This window comes from Tubulanus polymorphus, chromosome 1, assembly GCF_964204645.1.
Source record: "Tubulanus polymorphus chromosome 1, tnTubPoly1.2, whole genome shotgun sequence".
In the NCBI taxonomy this organism is placed as follows: domain Eukaryota; kingdom Metazoa; phylum Nemertea; class Palaeonemertea; order Tubulaniformes; family Tubulanidae; genus Tubulanus; species Tubulanus polymorphus.
Genome location: NC_134025.1, coordinates 11,316,829 through 11,338,025, shown reverse-complemented (window position 1 = coordinate 11,338,025; position 21,197 = coordinate 11,316,829). Strand labels below are relative to the sequence as shown.

At 40.6% G+C, this 21,197-nt stretch overlaps 2 protein-coding genes across 2 annotated transcripts; one reads left to right on the top strand and one right to left on the bottom strand.

The window, feature by feature from the left end:
- Positions 1–243: 243 nt before the first annotated feature.
- Positions 244–8,772, top strand: LOC141907637 (homeobox protein six1b-like). Its single transcript, XM_074797353.1, has 2 exons — positions 244–919; positions 8,195–8,772. Exons 1-2 carry the CDS (start codon positions 321–323, stop codon positions 8,502–8,504), a joined length of 909 nt encoding a protein of 302 aa, XP_074653454.1. The 5' UTR covers positions 244–320; the 3' UTR covers positions 8,505–8,772.
- Positions 8,773–17,676: 8,904 nt separating this feature from the next.
- LOC141914965 (lysoplasmalogenase TMEM86A-like) lies at positions 17,677–19,401 on the bottom strand. The gene is made up of 2 exons (XM_074806316.1): positions 19,315–19,401; positions 17,677–19,168 (listed from the first exon to the last, which is right to left on the bottom strand). Exons 1-2 carry the CDS (start codon positions 19,318–19,320, stop codon positions 18,446–18,448), a joined length of 729 nt encoding a protein of 242 aa, XP_074662417.1. The 5' UTR covers positions 19,321–19,401; the 3' UTR covers positions 17,677–18,445.
- Between the last annotated feature and the right edge of the window lie 1,796 nt (positions 19,402–21,197).

The following is a 21,197-nucleotide window of genomic DNA, read 5'->3' as shown; positions in this document are numbered from 1 at the left end:
GTAACTTTTGCCTTTAGAAGATCCACGAAGCTATTCGAAAATTAATAAACTATTCATTGGTGTTTATGCAGATCAACACCTCTTAGCGGCTCGGGTTTCAATGATTGACAGCGTTGCTATGGTGATCGCGTTAACGCACACTCGAGACGTATCGCTGTTCGCGCGGGTCAACACTTCGAGCCAATCAGCGCCGAGTTCGACGTTTTGCCGACGTAACGCAATAATCTACCGCGGCAGTATCAACCATTACATCGATTTGCATCGAGGAAACCTGTAACCTGAAATGCTGCGGACTGAATTTTGATACCTCGGTACATACCATGTTGAACGATCAAGATCCGCAGACGCTCAACGGGCAAGGATCGGTGGTACCATCGTTCGGTTTCACGCAGGAGCAAGTCGCCTGCGTTTGCGAGGTGCTTCAACAGGGGGGAAATATCGAAAGACTAGCCCGGTTCCTCTGGTCGTTGCCGGCCTGCGAGCATCTTCACAAAAATGAAAGCGTTCTCACCGCAAAGGCCGTCGTCGCCTTCAACCGTGGGAATTTCAAAGAACTTTACAAACTCGTGGAAAATAACCATTTCACGCCGTGCAACCATCCGAAATTGCAAGGATTATGGCTGAAAGCGCACTATTTGGAAGCCGAAAAGTTACGCGGCCGGCCACTCGGTGCTGTGGGGAAATATCGGGTTCGGCGGAAATTCCCGCTGCCCAGGACGATCTGGGACGGCGAGGAGACGAGCTACTGTTTCAAAGAGAAATCGCGAAACGTTCTCAGAGAATGGTACAATCACAACCCGTACCCGTCGCCGCGCGAGAAACGGGAACTAGCCGAAGGTACGGGTTTGACGACGACTCAAGTTAGCAACTGGTTTAAAAATCGACGCCAAAGAGATCGAGCCGCCGAAGTGAAAGAAAGGTAATTATAATCATCGAAAAGAAAAAAAAATAATGGCCAGTACAACCGCACGACATGATTCATACCGTCATGCGCGTTAAGTATAATGGCTACCATATTTTCAACGTCGGCTAATTTGTTATATCGTCACCGGGTCTGGGAAATATAGGTGCACGTTGTAAAGGTAAATAATTGACATTCGAAATTATATAGATAACGGTTAAAATGCGATATTCATACGAAAGGTTCGTCGCTGAAATTAGCGCCGAACAAAAGAAATGTTTCGAGCGCAGTCGAGCACAATAGAGTCTGAAACCTCGAGAACGGTTTGGCTCTCCAGTTTTATAGCTAAATCGAAATTCGATAGCATTCAATTGCATCTTTAATAAACTCTCCTAACTAGATAGATTTAAACGTCGATAAAGCTACCACCGAATTGTCGATTATTACGAAATCTAAAGCCGTTGAAAGTGATAATTACTCGTTGCCTTTAGAATCAATTGCTTCTTCGAAGAAACTCGCTGGTATTGCTAATGTATTTCGCATGTTTTATGCAGATACGGGACACTAGCGCGAAGAGTGAGTTAGCCCTTTAAAAGTGATGTTTGAATACAACTTTTCCAGCGATCAATATATAAATATCTGATGGATTTTTTATAGATATGTGTGAATATAATAATGTTTTTTTTATAGAGATGTGTAAATATATATAATATATGAGCTTTTGACATTGATATTCACTTGGCAAACCAGGGTTTGTGGCAATCAAATAGCTGTGCGATTATATCACCGACACGTCTTGTATTACTCATATTGCTCGAGTATTTTACGAATGATGAATTATCGTGAAGTGTTCACGAACATTTTGTTTGTAAAAAAGGTTAAGTACGGTTAACATATGATTAATTGCGCGAAACCAGTCAAATCAAAGCATACACCCTAAATCCGATTTCCTTATATTGCCTTACATTTCGACCAAGTCCTTCGAAAACCGAGCCTACGATATATATCTTAATGTGTATAATACATTCTTCGATACGAGCACGTATCTGTAATGAAAAATAACCCGCGAAAGCTGTATCAACCTCTATATGTTTCTGTACTAATGGGTCTAGACAGCAGCTCCGAGATTGTTTATGTTACACAGTTTTACGAACGAAGATAAACAGCCGATCATTCTACTATAGGAAATTAGTAGTTCGGCTTCGAGAGTTCGACTGGAAACCTCGCAGCGGTGAATCAACCACACGACGGTGTATTAATCAGCAATCATTCCCGACCGGTTGAGTAACGCCTGGATGATGAGTCGAGCGATTTCTTTGTCGAAAAATCTTACGAATGATACTGCGGCTTTGATTTTCGTGCCAGTCATAAAAAAAGTGTTGTTCGGCGATCCCGGGTATTTTATTTTACCCTATCCGAGACTCATAACTGTTGCCATACCTCAAAATATGTAGCAAAGGCGTGAATAAGCTGTGGCACCGGCTTTACTGAAGATGACTATTAGGATATAGTCGAAACGTCGGATGAATACATTTTTAGCTGAAAGGAAACTTTTCGGACTTATAGTGTGGGATTCTCTATATACCCACTTTACCTTCAGTATAGATTTGAATAAGTTATCATAATTGTCACTTTCATTGCTACAATGGTATTTTGGTGGGTCGGTTATCATATATTGGACTAAGAGTCGGGTTTAGAAAAATGATGGGAAAATTTCGGCGGCGTTTATGGCCGATTTGTAAGAAAAGAAGGAGATTCGTAAAATATGCCGGGGTTAAAGGTCGCTGATCGCGGTTGGTAAAGCTAAGGATATACGGCCGAGATATTGTGGTCCAAGGGTTTCGAGTTTCTCAGGATCGGCTCATTTCTCGTAGCGATTCGACTGTCTATGTACGTGCGCTGATTCCGATCTATGAATTGCCGAAAACTGTTAAATAATCAACGTGATTAGCAGACAATCGACAGACGAGTTTAGTTACTTTTCAGACTAATGGACCCGAGTCCAAATAGTCTAAATATTATTTCAAGCCTCGTCCCTAATCCCATAAATTGATTGTAATTTAGGGAATCGCTGCCAACGCGGCGCTAAAGTCGATGCGCAAACAGAACTTGCCAATATTCCCGACCGCCCATTCGAAATTGGCGAAAACCCTCTCCAGAATTTGTCAATGCCGGTTTATTTGCCAAGGAAATACCGGTTGCTTCGTCTATGGAGTGCTATGACTGAAAATGTTTGTCCAGGCCGTGAACGACGCTCATTGTTCCTCGGCTGATTCAATGTCTATTATGTTGTGTTTATACGGAATGACAGTCCAGCATTTTGAGTGTCCTTACAAGCTTTTTCGTTAGACACAGGCGCTTTCAAGCTTTTCTACTCGTTGGTGATGAGCTCAAAACGTCTGCCGGCTTTACGTACGCGCATATGCCGGGCTTATGCGATGTTCGCTGTCGAGGAGGAAGTTTGTTGTAAAAGCAAGGACGGATTTTTGGCAAACATCACCCGGCGATGCAATGAAAATATTTCCAACCGCAGTTTGAATGGATTCCCGGTGCTACGGCAGAATGAAGGCATCTAAACATACATCGAAGTGTTGAACGTGTTTACGTAAACCAAACGTAAACGTCAAGTAGCGTTTCAGCGGATGTTTTTAGTCCTCTCGGACGAGCCGAACGTATTACTTATCGTGCCTATTCTTATGTAAACGTTCGATATGAAATACGCCATGCCAAGCACCATGATCGTCTTCGTGTTGTACTATAGCCGTACTCGCCCTAGACTTCCTTGGTCCAATCAACGAATTCGGCCCGAACGGTTTTGGATAGAAACCCTGCAGGGGCGGATCCAGGGGGGACTTTGGCAGGTTCACAAGACATCAAAAAGGGCATATATACTTAAAAAGGGCAAGTCCACACCGCCATAATAAGGGTTTGGAATCTTTTTTTTGGTGAAAATTTCAGTGCATTTTCATACAATTTCTCGACAATTGAGGGACATAAAGAGAATATGATTTACACCTCGTGCTCCTGACTGCTGGCTTATTAGTTGAAAAATAGGGACATGGCACGGAAAATCACGGAGTATGTGCTCCGCCCCTTCCCTGCCCAGATCTGTCCCTATCTTTCTTGGTGGTTCGTTTCTTCGAGTTGTAATTGCCATCTATGATCCGGTTTTCTCTTTCTGGAAGCCTCGCAGCACTCTTCTCGAATCGTTTTAGCCGGTCAAAACGGTCATAGCCCGGTTCTTGAGATAGATTCTCGATAATGAATATTCGTACGCTAGAGTGTAATACGATCGACGTGGCAATCGGTAAACGGCAGATGGCTGAACTTATTGACCAAGATGAGTTAATCGGGGAATTAAAACGCCGATAGATTGAATTAAACGTTTCGTGTCATTGGCGAATCTGACTGCGACACGAGTAGAAGTCTCGCGAGGCTTCCACGGTGATCGGCGCGACTGTAAATCACCGCCAGGTTGTCTCAGCGAAAGTTGTTAACATCCCTCCAATCACGAGATAACAATTTTGAGCCCGCTTTGCGATTGATTCTCATCCGCCGTCGTCGGCCCGTCCATCTGTAAACAAACAAAACCGGGCTTATGGTTAGTTTTTCTAGTATCTACCGTATATACATATTTGCAGGCCCGATTAGATTCAAGATGGCTGACAGGCGGCCATTATTGCTCGAGAAAATCAGCACTTGTATATTGCGCATTTTGGAGGTTTTCCAAGGAAATTTTGAATACACTTTTGATCAATTATCGTCATCACAGGTTTTAAAGTAGACTTGATATCATCAATGATTGTGAGTTCCGTCACAGGATACATTTCATCATGTGGAATTGAGGTTACCCCCACCAGGCGGAATTGAATATTGAACTATGCACAACATGGTGTCTATGGATATAGGCACCAGTGCATATTTTTCATCACAGTTGCATAGATGTGACATGTTCTGTGAGTGAGTTCCAAGGTCATTCGTTTCTGCTTATGTTCACCAGAGGTGTTGAATAACATTTTCCATGTTTTTCCATGGCACAATTTGAAATGCAAAATAGATTCATACATTCATTCATAGAAGTCACATAGATCTTGTAGATGGCGATATTCTCAAACGTACGGAAAATTCAGACGCCTGAAATTGCTCAGTCCATTCATAGACCCGTCCATTGTCCATTCAAACCCGTCGATTGCCAATGTATTGATTGATGAGGGTGCGTTTATCAATGAAAAACAGCCCAGTCGTTGTCTGTGTTACTGATATTGCCTCAAAAGGCACAGTTGTCACAGTTAATGTGAATTTCTAATCCAACTATTTTTCGCCAGCTGTTGTACGGTGTAGCTCCCTGCCGGAAAGTCTGATTGACATATGCTAATATCAAAATTCTCAAAAAAAAATTAAACATACTGATGTATAGATTGGAATTACAATGTTCGTCCTATTCAATCCTGACCGCTTTATGCTAATCTTTTTCTGAGTTGGGCATTATTTTGAATAAGTACCCCCTCAGGGGGTAACCCGCATTAAATGTTACTGGCAAATACGCGGTTTGAATTGTGGTGCAAATTTTCCGTCAGCGCGGGATGAAATTAAGCGCTTTGCTCGTAAATAGCCTATGTGTTATTTTTGCAGTTTCTAATTCAGCGGATCCCATCTCCGTATAGGGCACTAATCGTGGTTCGAATCATGGTGGCGTTGGTTCTCGCCCTAGGGCGAAGTCCTATACATGTGGCAGGTATTCGAACCTATTTACACGGCGGATCGCTGGCCGAATGGGAGGGTTTGAAGTGGCAACATACTACCAAAAATACGTAGATCATGAATTTACGATAGTACTGACCAGCTACTATCGTGGGTGTATTCGTTCATGATGTGTACTATGTAGAATAATCAACTATATCGAACTCCCCAACACGCGCCTGGTTAGTGTTTTGTCGAAATACTGTTTCAATCATCAAAGTTAAGTGTATTCGAGCTTTTCGACTGCTCTTGTCGATGCCACGACGCAGATTCTGAAATTGCTGTAATGAGATGAACGATTGGCTAATGCCGGAATTATTTTAAGACAATTCAATAACTCAACGCCATAAGCAAATCTCATTCGCGCATCACGACATAATAGAATTAGGCATCGCATTACATATCGAATTTCCGCGCGGCATCGGCGGCAGAGGTCGATTGACAAAGCTCGAACAGGCCGACACCCATGGCTAATAATTGTCAGTCGAGCATTCGAAGCGCGATGACAGCCGCGTGCTTTTTGCCCCGGGTCTGTGGGGGTCCTCGTTTTTTTTCGAAATTCCGCCAAGGAAGTTAAGTTTGAATTTTCATATGAAAAGAAAGAAGATAAACGACACGATACAAGAATATTGTAATATATATTATGGGGAAGATTTAGAATGGGGACAAAGGGCCGGGACGCCTATTTTTTGCCAAGGTTTTTTTTCGAAACATGGATTTAGAAAGGTACTCGAAAATAGTGGCAAATTATTGCTGGACACTATATTTTAGAATCACTCTCAAGGAAATGATCATTCTTTCAATCTAGATTCTAAATTCTCTCACTTCTAAATTACTGGATCCGCCTATGAATATTTGATTTTCGATGCAACATTCGATTCTCGTCGACTTGAATCGGAACTCGGTAAAAATAGATCCCTTTTCGATCTGTGCAGTAGTAGCATGTGAGATGACACTTGCATACTCGGCCAAACGTATTCAGAATTAATATAGAAAAGTCAATAGGCTCAATTGAAATGAAATACCGCTAATTTAATTCCAAGTGCTTCGCGGCAGTGTTTTCGTGATATGTTATAAATACAAAATTATACCTCTTGATAAAATGACTCGATTTGATTTTAGATATGTACAAATACTTTCAGAATTAGCCGCGGGCTGAATAAAATAATATCACGCTTTTAAATGATATTCTGTATTATCGGGCCCCCAGGCCTACCGCGGTACGCTCGCTAGAGTAGCCTACTAATATATCTCTAGAGTTGGTTTTCATTTATTCCATATCGATTCGTAGCACCATATTGTCAGCCGATGTGTCTTTGTCTGTTGGATGGATTTTTTTCCTGCCTTGAAAATGATGAACTGAAGTGGTTCTTTTGTCGTGTGCTCGTCGGGAAATTATATCGTTGTGAAAACCGACGTGGGAGCCCTGTGACAGCAGTTACGATTGAAATCGACATCAGTGGATCGTGAACGAGCAAGATAGCTAACTTGAAAGTTTATTGATGAAAATAGAATATACACATGTATTAACATGTTCATTGTATTATCGATAGTAAATGATGTCACTAGCGAAAAACCCGTGAAAATCACGGGTGTTTTTTAAGGCTCGGAATTTACAACTTTTCGATACAATGGCCGAGTTGGAGCATTCTAAAATGTATGAATATTATGAACGGGTTATGTCATCTACCTGCCCGTGGAGAATGGGTACTTCACCTACTGAAGGTATCATGTGCGAGATATCACGTCCGTAGAGATCACTAATGGTGACATAATTTTAGGATGCATGCAAAGAAGTATTTTTCAGTCAGACTCAGTCCAGTGCTTATCAACTGCTGTGATTTTCTAAGACGCTATTGCAGAAGATGCTTTATATATATTTTCGGATTGTTGGGGGTCGCGTAATTGTTTTCGACTAACGAAATAGCCGTTGCACCAGTTCAAGCAGATAGCTATCAATGTGCGAAAATAACGAAGATACATTCAGTAACCACTCTTCGTTTTATAGTCCGCGGTTAAACCGGCCTGTTACCGCTATTGATAATATAGATTTAAGGATCAATTAAGTATCTTAATTTTGAATCGACAATTGAATTGACCAGCCCCAGTCTGCTCCCGATATTGATGACGTAGTGCACATCCACTCAACACTATCAATTGCAATTGAAATTCAGTATCATATGATAATGTAAAATCATTGAAAAGAAAATAAGTGTCATGGAATTGATTTAACAACAAAATCAACGCCAATATTCACAGAAGTAATTGTAAATTTGAAACGCCAATATTGATGACGTAGTGCACATCGACTCTCATTGTACCCCCTAAATAACGCAAATAGTTATCAATATATAAACATTTTTTTTTTGTAACGGTTTTTCGGTATAGAAAATTAACGACGATACGACGGGTTTTTGGATACAATAAACCCTTGGCGTTCCCATTCAATGATTAAATGTAAAACTCTTTATCAGCTGCTGGTTACGAAATGAATACTTTTTGACTCTGCATTTCATGGTTTCTCATGCGAAAATTTATTTCATGTCTTTTCAGAGAAAGTGGCAACGCCAGCACAGGCTCCGCGGGCGAGGGCAGCGATATCATGGGCGACGGCAAGGATCTCGGGGACATGTCGGGCGGCGAGGAAATGAACGATAATCGGATAAAACACGAGCAAGACCACGGAATATTCGCCGATTTACACAAAACGACCGCTCCTCCGCCCATGACCACGGATATGCTGCATGTCATGCACCACGCTCACCACCACCAGCAACATCACATGATCCAGTCTCAACCGATAAACATGAGCAACGGCTCGACCGACGTCACGAGCATGCTATCGGACTACCACGCGTTATGACAAGAACTATAGTGGCGACATCTATTTCTTTTCGTACGGGCGGATATATGAATCGTGTTGTCACTCAAAAAGCAACTGCTCTATTGATGGCGTTTGTCGAATATGATTTGTTCTTATATTTCATTTGCGTTTTTGACTGGTCTGGGATCTGACTGCTTTGGATTTCGAACGATGTGAAGGGGCTGAATTTGCAAACATATTGTCGTTCCCTCATATGTTGCGAAGCAATTTTCTGTATGATATTTTCTTGTATATTTCAATGTAACCCTGTGGATTATGTGTCACCTTGGTTTGATTTTATCTAAATACACATTAATATAATTATGTACTAATGACTGTATTTGCATATAAGTATATTCTAGCTCACGAAAGGCCCAATGGGATTTTCATTTCGCCAATGTTGATAGTCGATAGGATTCTTGGTTGTCGTCAGTAGTGTTCCCCTAAAAATTCGGAACCGTTATACATGTATTCGCAGGGCCCAACTTTTACTCATTACACCGAAAACTAGTTGGGCTGATGCCGTGATCACACGAGCATTTTTGGGCCGGAACAACTGATCTCACGGGTGCCAAATGGGTCCGTGTTTGCTTGACCCGACTAAAAACGTCGGACCAGGCCTGAACCAAATCTTAGCATTGGTTAAATCATGGACTCTAAAACGAAGAGTTTAGTTTTAGAGTCCATCGCAACTGGTTCCGGAAGAGACTCGCTTTGTTTAACTTCGTTAAATACAGAGTGAATGATTTAAATGCGAATGCGCTCTCGATTATGTCAGGGGACAAATTTGAATCGGGCCTGATCCGTTCCAATTTGGCTCGGGCCAAATCGCCTCCGCGTGATCGCGGCTATAAGCACATTGTTATGGAAAAGTGAAATCTCGCGCTGATGCTGAAAGATGTAGTTCACTGTTATATACATACACACACACACACACGCTATTGAAGAATGCAGTTACCCCGGATGGTTCCCACAAAAACAACCACGATAGCTGATCTATCTGCTCGACATAAGAAATTCGTCGTACAGTTACCTATATTTCGTTTAAGTATACGGTGTTCGTGCATTTACGCAGGTTATTTATTTATTCTGAAGATAAGAAGGATGCATTGTTCAGAAGAGATATGTATATATATATATGTACGAGGAATTGAACAGTTGTTTCTTGTCCGACCGAGAACGCTACATTTGCATTGTCAAGAGTTTGACAAGCGCTCTATCGTGAACATTTTCCCAGCATAAGCAAATGAACATGCTGTAGTTACATATACATGAATGCGTATAGAGCAGGGGCCAAAGAGCAAAACTGCAAGTGAAAATATTGAAGAGGATGTCTACCGTCGTTAAACATCTTAATCGTATTTGCTTTCTGATTACAAATGTTGAGACGTATCATACATACGTGTAGGGTTACATGGTTGTCAAAATCGGTCATCGGTTCGAATTACCGATGAAATTTGATCGGTGTTTGCCCTTGCTATAGTTCTAATTAAAACGTTATTTTGTTTCGCGAAATCCGAAACCCACAACGGTCCATACTATATGTAAATACGTTTTACGCAACTAAGAATCAAGACTCAATACCATTATACGATTTGGCGATGACGTCACACCGTATAGGAGCAGGCGAACGTATTTTCTACCGCTATTGTTCGTCCGATGCCCATTCCTTTCTGCAACTCGCGCGGGAGAGATCGATTCAATAAATAAACGCCAGCTCCCAACGAAATGGAACCAAATAGAGCTCGGTAAACACTGGTATAAATTCGCATTCAGATTATATGGTCATGTAACCCGATACATCTGAATAAAACCGCGCACAACTCGATCAGCCGGCGTCTCTTCGCTGCTCCAGGATGCGAACTTCGCCACATGCCGAAACTATAAGTTTTGTTCGAGTGTGATGCGACCCTCGAGAGACAAAAAATGCCGAAGTCATTCATCGTAAAATCATTCAGCTATCATTTTGTACATGGGCGCATAGCTAGGAAGTCAACTCTGAAGTTGAAATGAATAAATACAGTAGACTTCGCTCAAGCCTGATCTTTTTGGACCGTAATAATGTGTCCGACTTGAGTGATAGGCCTATCCGAGTTGCACGTTATGTATTTCATATCATAAGTCATGAAAATGTTTCAATAAAGATCCGAGTTGATCGGATCCGACTCGGAAAGTGTCTGCTGTAAAACACGTTTATCTTTCTAACCATCCAAAAGCGATTCCGGATAAAGGGTTTGTTTCCCTTCTGCGAGAAGAGGCCATACGAAAGAGTATGTACATGTATATATAGACGTATATTTCATTTCATCTTCACTCACACGTTTATCGTTTTATCATGGACTCTAAAACGTTTTGGAGTCCATATGGTTATATGAATCTTTCCAGCATCCTGTCCAGAAGGGATATTGATAGGTGATGATGGTGCAGATACTTAGTAGTTTCAACCATGGATTCTAAAACGATTTGTTTTCGAGTCGCATTTTTCGACTGAGGGAAAAAACCAGGACTTACAGTATTTTCACAATTTCAAATAAGGGCGGATTCTATGATACTACTGGATTTGATTTTTAATATCGATGATTCTCCTATTGTATGGCATCATCAGTACGACAAAATATCCGAAACGTCAGGCCAACAGATTTTATTGCGTCTCTTTGTGCATAGTATAGCCTACGCATCGAAACACTTTCGACTAACCAACTATATGGCGAGTTTCTTACTCGAAAAGCAGGAAATTGAAGTTTGCAGGAGTTCCAGTTCGACTTGCAGCTAATACCTCTCATCTGTCATATCGGGTTACCGATTCTACTGAAACGCATGTTTGCCTATCGCTTGCACCTGCTGTTAGACGTAACTCAACACCGGGCTATACCACCGCAGAACCAAGGAGCCTGCGCTTAGCATCGCTTATGATGTGGTAATACAATACAGGTACCATCGCCAGGACGATCCCTGTCTCAACGCGAATACAAAAAAAAAATCCTCTCAAATCAAACACTAAAAGTCTACGCAGTAAGTTCAAAGAGCAGGCAACCATTTTTCAATGAATTAATCTATAAACTATTTGTTTGCATGAATATTGATCTGCCACATTTTCACCGTTCGTTCAGCTGGTTAGTAATCAAATTCGTTTGAGAGAGATCATGTATACTGTATATATACGCCATTGGGGAACTCTGAAAGATTATCTATTCAAGGACGGAACGGCTTTTCCTTCGATGCATTCAGACGTATTAAACTAGACAAGCTCCATGATTCGTGGAACGGCATAAGCATGTGCATACAGGTTACGAAAACTGTATTGCCATCGGAATTACCAGAACAAGCCGATAACCACGGCGATTATTGGTATTATCTAATCTGATAGATTAATCAAGGCATGCCAGGTCGCGGAAGTGAAGCGAAACACCCGATAGTGATGTTAATTATATCCATGATTTCTTCTGCCAGTTTCTCAGGTCGCCGATATCGTACAGCGTGAACGATTCGAGGGAAAAGATACGGGATTGTTTTGTTTGTGTTATGAATATGCTTGCTCTGCAAAAACATGAATGTTCACAATGCCCAACCGGACGCGCGTGGTATATATTGTATATCACTCATGCGTGTGAGTTCTGGTAAAAATCCGGTAGAAAGTTGGAAAATGATCTCATTGCGCATGTGGGTAAAGAGCTAATCATTTTAGTTGATACGACCACAACTAACGCAGTACGGAAATGGCTTCCTACTCGCCGCTTTTCTGAAAAAATCAAGACGTCGGAGTACATACACACTTTTCCTCTCTATATTGCAGAGCACGGTTATACAGTCAAACCCTCAATCCGGATCGGCTTAATCCAGATTCTGGTCTAATCCGGATATTAACTGCAGCCATTTGTTCATTGAATATACAAGAAAATGACCCGTAAGAAGATGTTGGTCCCAAATGATCCGAAGTAAACGGGTTCTACTGTAGCAGTCATGGAATCGGTAAAAACCCACAGTAGATCCATGTATCATAGTTATAATGAATGTGAGCAAATGCCAGAGAAGAGAGACGTGAAATGATCGCACCCCCCCCCCCCCCCCGAGTACGGGCCTGCAGTCGGAACGATGTAACGCGAGGCCACCATACAATCTTCGAAATGCATATTTTGATGTAGAAACATCAAAAATGTATCTTTTTGATATAATCAGATAACAGTATTTTCAAGACCAACCTAATACCTCAGAATGAGCTAGTTACGTTTGCTTGTCCTCGCATTTCATAATTTTTCGATCCCCGAAGGATTTTGAGGTGAAGAGTGGATGGTATCTGCAACCTACACAGGTAAACAATATGATTAAACGAAAACAGAGCTGATGACAAATTTTACGTAAAAACCCCAAATCTGAAAAAAAGGATTATCAAAACGGCTTAGATGGGGAAAAATGGGGCAAGGGACTGCAGAGCTATATGAAATTCAATCTAAACTTATGTTTTAAAAATGAGCGCAAATTATCGCAACAATGGGGACCTCGAGGGATCGCCACAAAATGGCGCCTAGAAACTGGAAACTTCTTTATTCGCACATTTACCACATAATTCCATCGAAACTAGTTTTTCTGACTACTCAAATGACTGATTGCAACCGATGATTCATTCAATCAAAATGATTTTCCTTTCGGCAAAACCAGAAAATATTACGCAATAAGTCATCGGTTATTAGGCTAACGTAAAGATGATCACCTCTTCCTCATCGATCGTGTCGAAAATTTCCAGCTCAAACGGCCAGGGTTGATCCATGAGAATTTCAACTAAAGTATATTCAACGATAAGTATCAACATTTATCGTATTGTAAAAAATCGAATTATCGAAACTCACTATATGATACTGAGAAATCGACGAAAAGGCATCGCTGCAATGAAGCATGAGACCACAAATAGATCGGTAGGCCTCGAGAAGCGTACCGGGTGCTCAAAATGAACGACTGGACCCCATTAAAGTTGCCGTATAGTTCTACATATGCGGAAGGTAACGAAAACCTGATATATGCATGAAATCCTGTGGGTCCTGTGCGGCAAATCAAAAATGAAATGTTATCAGGATATCCGGTGTTTTGCCCGGTGTGGTGGGGGACCCCTGCAATATTCGGCACCGATATACTGTGGGGCAAAACCAACGTTAACAGCTAAGATGCTGGCCTAACAGCCATAATCAGAATAATCCTTGGATTGGAGCGCTTTGAACGAACTTAAATCCCGAATTTCTAATTTGTTCCATATGATAGATAGGATTTGGAAAAGCTCTCGTAAATGTAACATAGATTTTCAACTTATATGCTGGCTTGTCACGTGGGTGTGAAAAATCCTTTAACCGGTCCGCATTCCAAAAGTCCAGAAAACATTCGGCGTTTAGCGGTTCAACACGAAAGCCCCTTAATAGCATGTGAGAGTGTCAGAATTTTGTAACCAGATTCAGTGACTTGTTATGGATGAAAAACGATATCAGCTCATCTTTCTTCCAAATCTGTCTTATACGATTAATTTCAGCCAGTCATGACGATAAGGCTAAATGAACTAGACGTCTGGGGATGCGCTCGACTTTCATTCTAATTCGTCTAAACCTATCATCTGAAAATAATACGGCCGCCGCAAATTGCTGTTGCCAACACCACTTGTTTAATAAAGCGTCCACTTCAATGTGAAATGAACTGACAAAATTGGATTTTCTGTCGTCTATTGTGAGCCGAGTCGGTGTCGTATTGCGCAAATCTGACAGTCGAACACGCGACGATGCGGTCCCGATGACATCGAGCCAGCGCGCTGGGTCTTGGCGGGTTTCTCAACTGTCAGTGCAAGAAACGAAAGATTCCCCGAGAAATGAGCGCGAGATATGACGGCCTGACCCCCTGGGTAATTATGAAACCGGAGATTACTCATAAATTGAGATCAACGTCGCAGGCTACACGAAACATCGACGGGAGCCGTTATTTGCTTGAAATTCGGTTTTTCAAAGAAAAACTGTTCGGCTGCGTTCAGCGAGAAAAAATACCATAAATCTAGAATGTTTATTAAACAAAACGTTTAATTCATAATTACCTCAATTTACTGCTAATTTATTAGTTACATACATCGTGACGTTACTTTCAGTTTTGATAGAACAAAAATGAAATACGTAGAAAAAGACGAATCTGCAGAAACTTTTTTGAAATTTTACTTTCGCATGTATACAACAGCCATCCAAAGAGTCCGATAATTTTCAGGAAAAATGATGGTGATTTTCATACAAATGTCTACACAATTCCCTCAATATTTGTTGCTCTAAATCGGATCTTTGTGGTTCCAATATTCACCACGCGTTGATACATAGGTGTTTCCTGATTATTTGTGTGAATTGTACAGATACAGGGAACTACCGCCAGAAACCCTCCGCCGCGAAACAAGGGCACTGGGTACTTTTTCGGACGTGGCTCTGTTTACTTATGCGGTTGCATCGGTTTTCGAAACTGCATGAAGTCCACACGGATAATTAACTGCCGTGATACCCAACGCCTGTCCCGAATTTGCAACCTACGTTAACTATTAGGCAACCCACTGCTCGGTGAAGTTTTAGATTAGCCTCCTTTTTGACCCATTGCCAAGAACGAATGGCAAGGTTATCACAGGAGGATAAACTACCAACCATCTCAATGAACTTCGCACAATTGTCACTCTGAAGATGGGATTTGGTAACGCCCCAACCCCAAAACAGTCGACAAACAAACTGAATGCTCTATCAATTACAGGGTTTGAATTGTAGCTGAGGTAATCATCTTCATTTTCATTTTAAGTGGGAAACAAGTATGATATAGCATCGACCGTTTTAACGGATATTTGATCCTGTTATTTATTTGATTGGTCGGTTTCATTTTTTTTATTTGGCGTACCTTAAAAAAACCCACCACACCTGCCGGAACGAAGCAAGGGGTTTAACTGATATTATTAGCCTGTTCTCTTGGGCGATTCAAATCTACCTGTTTACCGAATTGCTACAACAGATGGCAGCACATTCTAATGCGTGTGTATTTATATTTCCCGAATACCCCATGCTCGAATTGTAAAAAGCACGGTGCTGGGGGTTCTCGGTTCATTTGGAACTTCCCAAATTGAGGTGGTCTTAATTTTAACAATTTTCCATCGCGAGTTATCTAGCTTTATTGAACTGAAATCCACTTTAGATGTCCAAAATGGAAATTTCAGAAATTCTAGCAAGACACTAGGATCAATTTGGACACTTTTAAATTATCAGCCAAATGATCAGACACTAGTATCGAATTGAATCAGGTGTGCCGAAGGGAGAGAAGAGTAACTGTATAGTATGCATTTTCGGGATAGGCATCCAGGCGGATCCAGGGGCGAATTTTGCAGAACTAAGGGCACTTCGATGTCCATCCAAAAAGCAATGTGAGGTCACTTCTGCGCTGAAATGCACCAATTTCCTTAATTGACAAAAAGGGCACTCAAAAATTTGAAGGACTCGTACAAGTCTCACAAAAGTCTCCCTGGATCCGCACTTGCAAAGCTTACTTTCCTCTACACCTAGTCGAAATTCAACATTCACAAGCTGATTTGATATAAGTTGGTTTAACATATGATTTATTTATTGTATTACAACATAACAATATATCACAACATCGATAAAATGTAAACCTGAGCTCTTATTGATAATTCATTAAGTATGTTTTATGAATAGCTGTTCTGCCGTTAACGCACGTTACATGAAACGACTGTGCGATTGCAAAATGTATGCCGTGCGAAAAATATAATGAACTATTCCCGTTGCCTCAGTTCCGCAGATGCGCGTTACAAAGTCTCTCAAAATCATCCGTCCTAATGATAAGATATCAGGAGGTGTCTCTTGACAACTGGGCTCGATCTCATAGACACGGGGAAAGCTTAGACCTTGATCGGCATAGGGTAAATATAGGTTAAAAATTGGATCCCTATTTCTCCTATCTCCCGGGTACATTTTGTCTCGATTCATCGATAGGGGCCCCAATACTATGAGCTATAAGTATTTAAGGCATGCGAAAAATGCTGGGTCTTTGAAGTGCATGATAATAGTTGTTACGGATATTGCATGATATATCGATATTTTACACAACACTTAATCAGCATGTATTGTTGATGAGAAGCATCGTAAAAGTACATGTCTCGTTCCGAATATTCCAGTGTTTCTTGGAATAACAAAATGTGTATAGTCGTTGTAGGCAAATATCGGCCTTTGCCCTCAGCCAGCGTTAAGTAGTAAGAAATCAAGCTAATAACACGACAGGGATGTCTACAGCACAGGGCCGTATTCAGCAGGTAGCAGTTGCCCCCAGCAATTTTGGAAAATGTCCTTTTCGCAAGTATTATTGTTATATCCTACAAAACTGCCCTTTTTCGGCTTTCTCTGCCTCCAGAAATTCAAATGCTAGGTACGGCCCTGCATCAGTTTTTTCTTAATCAAAAGCTTAATAAATCGGAATTGTGCAGCTTTGCACTTAAGTCACGAGACAACGTAACATTGACAAACACAGTAAATGGCCGTTAGAAATTTCTTTATCTCTACGTATTTTCATTTTTTGTTAATACTTTATTTAGCGATTCACCAGTTCTGACGATCATATCATGTTGTGAAAGGTTTTTTTTTCTGGCACAGAAACAGATCGCACTTTAGCGAAACATTGCCCGAAGATTTCGTCATGTACGCGTAAACTGGAATTTGAACTCTGAAGTCAATGATATAAAGATAAATCGTGTTAGCGCAATAATTACTTGAAATGATCTTCCGTCCTATCTGAAAAGGCATGATATGTTATCATTTTAAATCATTTTTCCGAAATAACAGAAAACTACCGCTAGGACCAACACCTGGAATTTATCGAAAACGTATTTGTTCTTATCAAGTGGAAAATATCTCCCAGTCGTCTTTTACATGCACGCGTATACATGAAGATACAACCAACGCGTTGTTAAATATAGTTCACCACTTTACATAGAATCTGTATCGGACTGGAATGCTACTATTAAGACGACATTCAAAATCCTATATACGCAAATAACATAGCGATGAAATGCAAGATTCTGAAATTTTCACATTTCTTTCTTCGCATGGCCATTTTCCACTTTTTCACATTACTTCACAACGACTTCTTCATTTTCGACGAGTTTACATGCTAGAACTACATAGTTAAACATGTTGAAGGCATTATAAGAATATTGACCTACCTGTAACTAGGGTATACAAATCAGTGATCAACATTACACTATGAATTATCTACGGTCAAAGCAGAGCCAAGAGATAGAAAAACATATATACAGCCTATAAGGAAAACAACATAAGGATTTTCTTACGACAATAATTTTTAAAAAGATTCACATAAGTTTCGAAAATTTTCGCATTTTCACAAAAAAAATTACGTCTCAGAAATTTTCACGTTTTTCTCGCACTTTTCACATGCAGCTCATCCCTGAAATATCGATTGCCGCGCGTGGGCTTAATGAATTTTCGATGGCACACGTAAATTAGGGAATGCATGTCATTCAGTCGTTTCTTCCAGACTGCGTATCCCGCCCCGTTCTGAAGGTGTAGTTCGAATGGCTTTTAAATAGGCCTCTATGCCAAGTCGGAATCGATTATTTGAATCGGTGTTTAATCGTATCGTCGCATACGTATTGTTTTTCTCGACCTTTAGATAAAAATGACCCATTGCGATAAAACATCTATCAGAACGTATCGACGATAGCGCAAGCGTGATATCGCCAAGATAAAATGAATGACGAATTCCACGATTCGTTTTCTTGAAATCAAAGGGTCTGACATAATATTATCAGAAGGGATTTAGTTAGGTAAACAGCAATGCTAATCATTTGTGACTGACTTTTCATTAATTCATAGGTCACACCGAACCTGTAATACTTAACAAGCTTAAAACGGGTTGGCTACGTTCTCCAATCAATTCGATCTCTTCTGACGCGAAGGGTCCGAGACTTGTCGCCTGCAATTTCCGGCGAACGAAATGGCGATTAATAGCTGTCCAACGTAGTAGAGAGCCATGACAAATATCGTCACGGAATCGATTTTCATCTTCCACTTGTCCACTGCGAGTATGAAATCAGATATCGCGAAGGACCAGCAGCCGATATAGCCGGCAAGATTAACGAGGCTCGGATTGTAGAAGAGTCGATGACACGCACTCACACCCAATATGAAGAAAACGGTCGTGTAGACGGTGCACGCGACCATTAACAGTAAACTAAGGCTGCCGTATAGACACAAAAACGTAACTGCGGGCGGTATTAGATGAACCATCGACAATTTGGCGTTGGAAATCCAAAATCCGAAGACGTTTACGTAACAAGCTAACGCGATGGCGAACATCGCCATTCCGCATAGAAATAACGAGTCTTTGAATACCAAACACGCATCGCCCGCGCATGAAAATAGCAGACCGAGGATGAGGTATTTCTTGTTGCTGCTTCGACGTTCCTGAGCGGGTCGTTCGTCGGAAACGGACGCCACGAAAGCGATCAGGCAGACTATCGGGAGACACTTGAACGTGGCCGCGTAGACAGACGCGCTGTGACGCGAGACGTGAGGCTGGCAGTACACGCAGTACGCTAACAACGACACGAAAAACGGAATCAACCCGGCGGCGTACTCCAGTTTGCTATGACCCTGAAAGAAAATGATAACGAAGTTATTTCTCTTGCCAAGCCTTATAGGATCCGTGAAACTACCAATACTGGTTATATCCACGCTCGGAAATTACGAAATTCAAAATAACAGAAAAATACACAGTACACATCAAAATGTAGACCTACTTTCATTATGTTCTATGGCGTCTTATCCAAATATCAATCGATTTGGTCGTACAACGCTGAATAGTCGTCACTCACGGCTTAATCTCAGTGCGGTGAATGATAACGGTACTCAACTTACCAACCCTGAAAATAGAATCTATATATTCACGTGATGAACCTGTAAAGTGGACGGATCGGATTATTTTCTATATAGCATTGCCCTCGGAGTTATCATTTAACGAACAAGCTAAGTCCTTGTATCGAGCACTGAAAAGATAACCTCAATGTCAGATACTATCCACGACCTAATTGCAATCCTGTCCTTTTTGGTAAAGTTGAATATCTAGTCAATGAACTCCAGGGCGTTCAAAATTCTCCGCAGCTCGTTCAATCATAAATGTAAAATAGCTTAACGAAAAGCGTAACAAAAGATTCGTTTTTCTGATAATGAAGCGATTCGCTTACCGGAAATCGGTAATGTTCTCTGTTGGCACTTAGCAGAATTGGAAGGGGCCGGAAAAATGCGGAGCTGTTTAATCAAAAAGCTTTAAACAAGAGTTCTATTAGTTCAATTAGTAACTTGCAGGATAGCGGGGGAGCATCAACGGGCAATTCCCTATTAGGCACAGCCTCTAGGGCTTATTCTTATTCATTTACCTATTTACCAAAAAAATTATATATCTAAAGAAATTATGTTTATAATGTTGTACTATAAGTAAATAAATCATTCATTATTTCATTAATGTGGATACATAAACATATCAGCCTTACATGTCAATAATAATGACAAGAAAAACACGTACATGTAGTTCATTAATGTCCCAACAGAGGGAGAAACTAGCTCACTAATTTTCTCATGGAGGGAGACATCCTCCAAATGGTAGCAATATGGCAGTGATGTTTTCATCTTATTTTGTTAGGATTTTCTTTCACTAAATGCAATACCTCCTTGTAATCATTCACATTTTAAACTATGAAATTTTAAACTTACAATAGCCTGCGAAGCTCCCATTTTAAGTTGGCAAATACCACACAAACGAATGTCGTTATATGATCTTAGTATCATTGGTTTCAGCTCTAGCTTTCCTCGTTTGAATGGCAGTTACCGAATCATAAGTTTCCGATCCCCACCGAGGACAAAAAGTAGAGAAATATTGCAAACGATGTACAAAGCATAAAGCATAAGAAAGGTATATAATGCTCAATGGGAAAATCGAAGGAGCTCACTCAGTCTCAAAAATAGAAGACAATCCGAAGAAAGAGAAACTTAAACTGCACACAGGTTTAAATTGTCATTTTCAAAAAAACTAATCAACGGTTAATTTAATGTAAAAATAATAAATCATAGCATTTTTCGCTAGCTAGCAACTAGAATAGATTAAAGCTACCTGTACGATTATATATATTTGATTCATTAGTGGCCCAAGTGTAGAATCCGGTTAAGTAGTTTCAAGACGAATCACATGATGATGATACGTTCGTGTCGATTCTTTTATTGGCGCAGCGTGAAAACGCGTTTTTTTATACCGAAATCTTACAGTCGTTGCGTCAGTGTATGATTTACTGCATAACCGTAATTTAAAAGAAACAAAATCACACACAATAATATCTCGCAAATAGGCCTATATGGAGAAAATTGCCAATTCCAAACGTTATTCGAACTTCGAAATAGTCCGTTTATTCCGTCTTCACTGAATTTAACTGTTTCATATCATTTATCTGTTATAACTGGCATTTAAGATAAGTGAATACCAAAAATGAATAATTATCAATCTTAAAATGAATTTCGTAGCATGTTTTATATACGCAATCCGCACTGTACCGAGTCATCGTTAAATTTTGTATTCTTATATATTCTTGATATTTTTGTATAGGTGTTTTTATATATTGTCTTTTGTATAGGT

Bases quoted from the DNA above. Each gene is read 5' to 3' on its own strand.
- LOC141907637 (XM_074797353.1), top strand. From the start codon at position 321: ATGTTGAACGATCAAGATCCGCAGACGCTCAACGGGCAAGGATCGGTG. The intron at 920-8,194 runs GTAATTATAATC...ATGTCTTTTCAG, and splicing joins GCCGCCGAAGTGAAAGAAAG to AGAAAGTGGCAACGCCAGCA.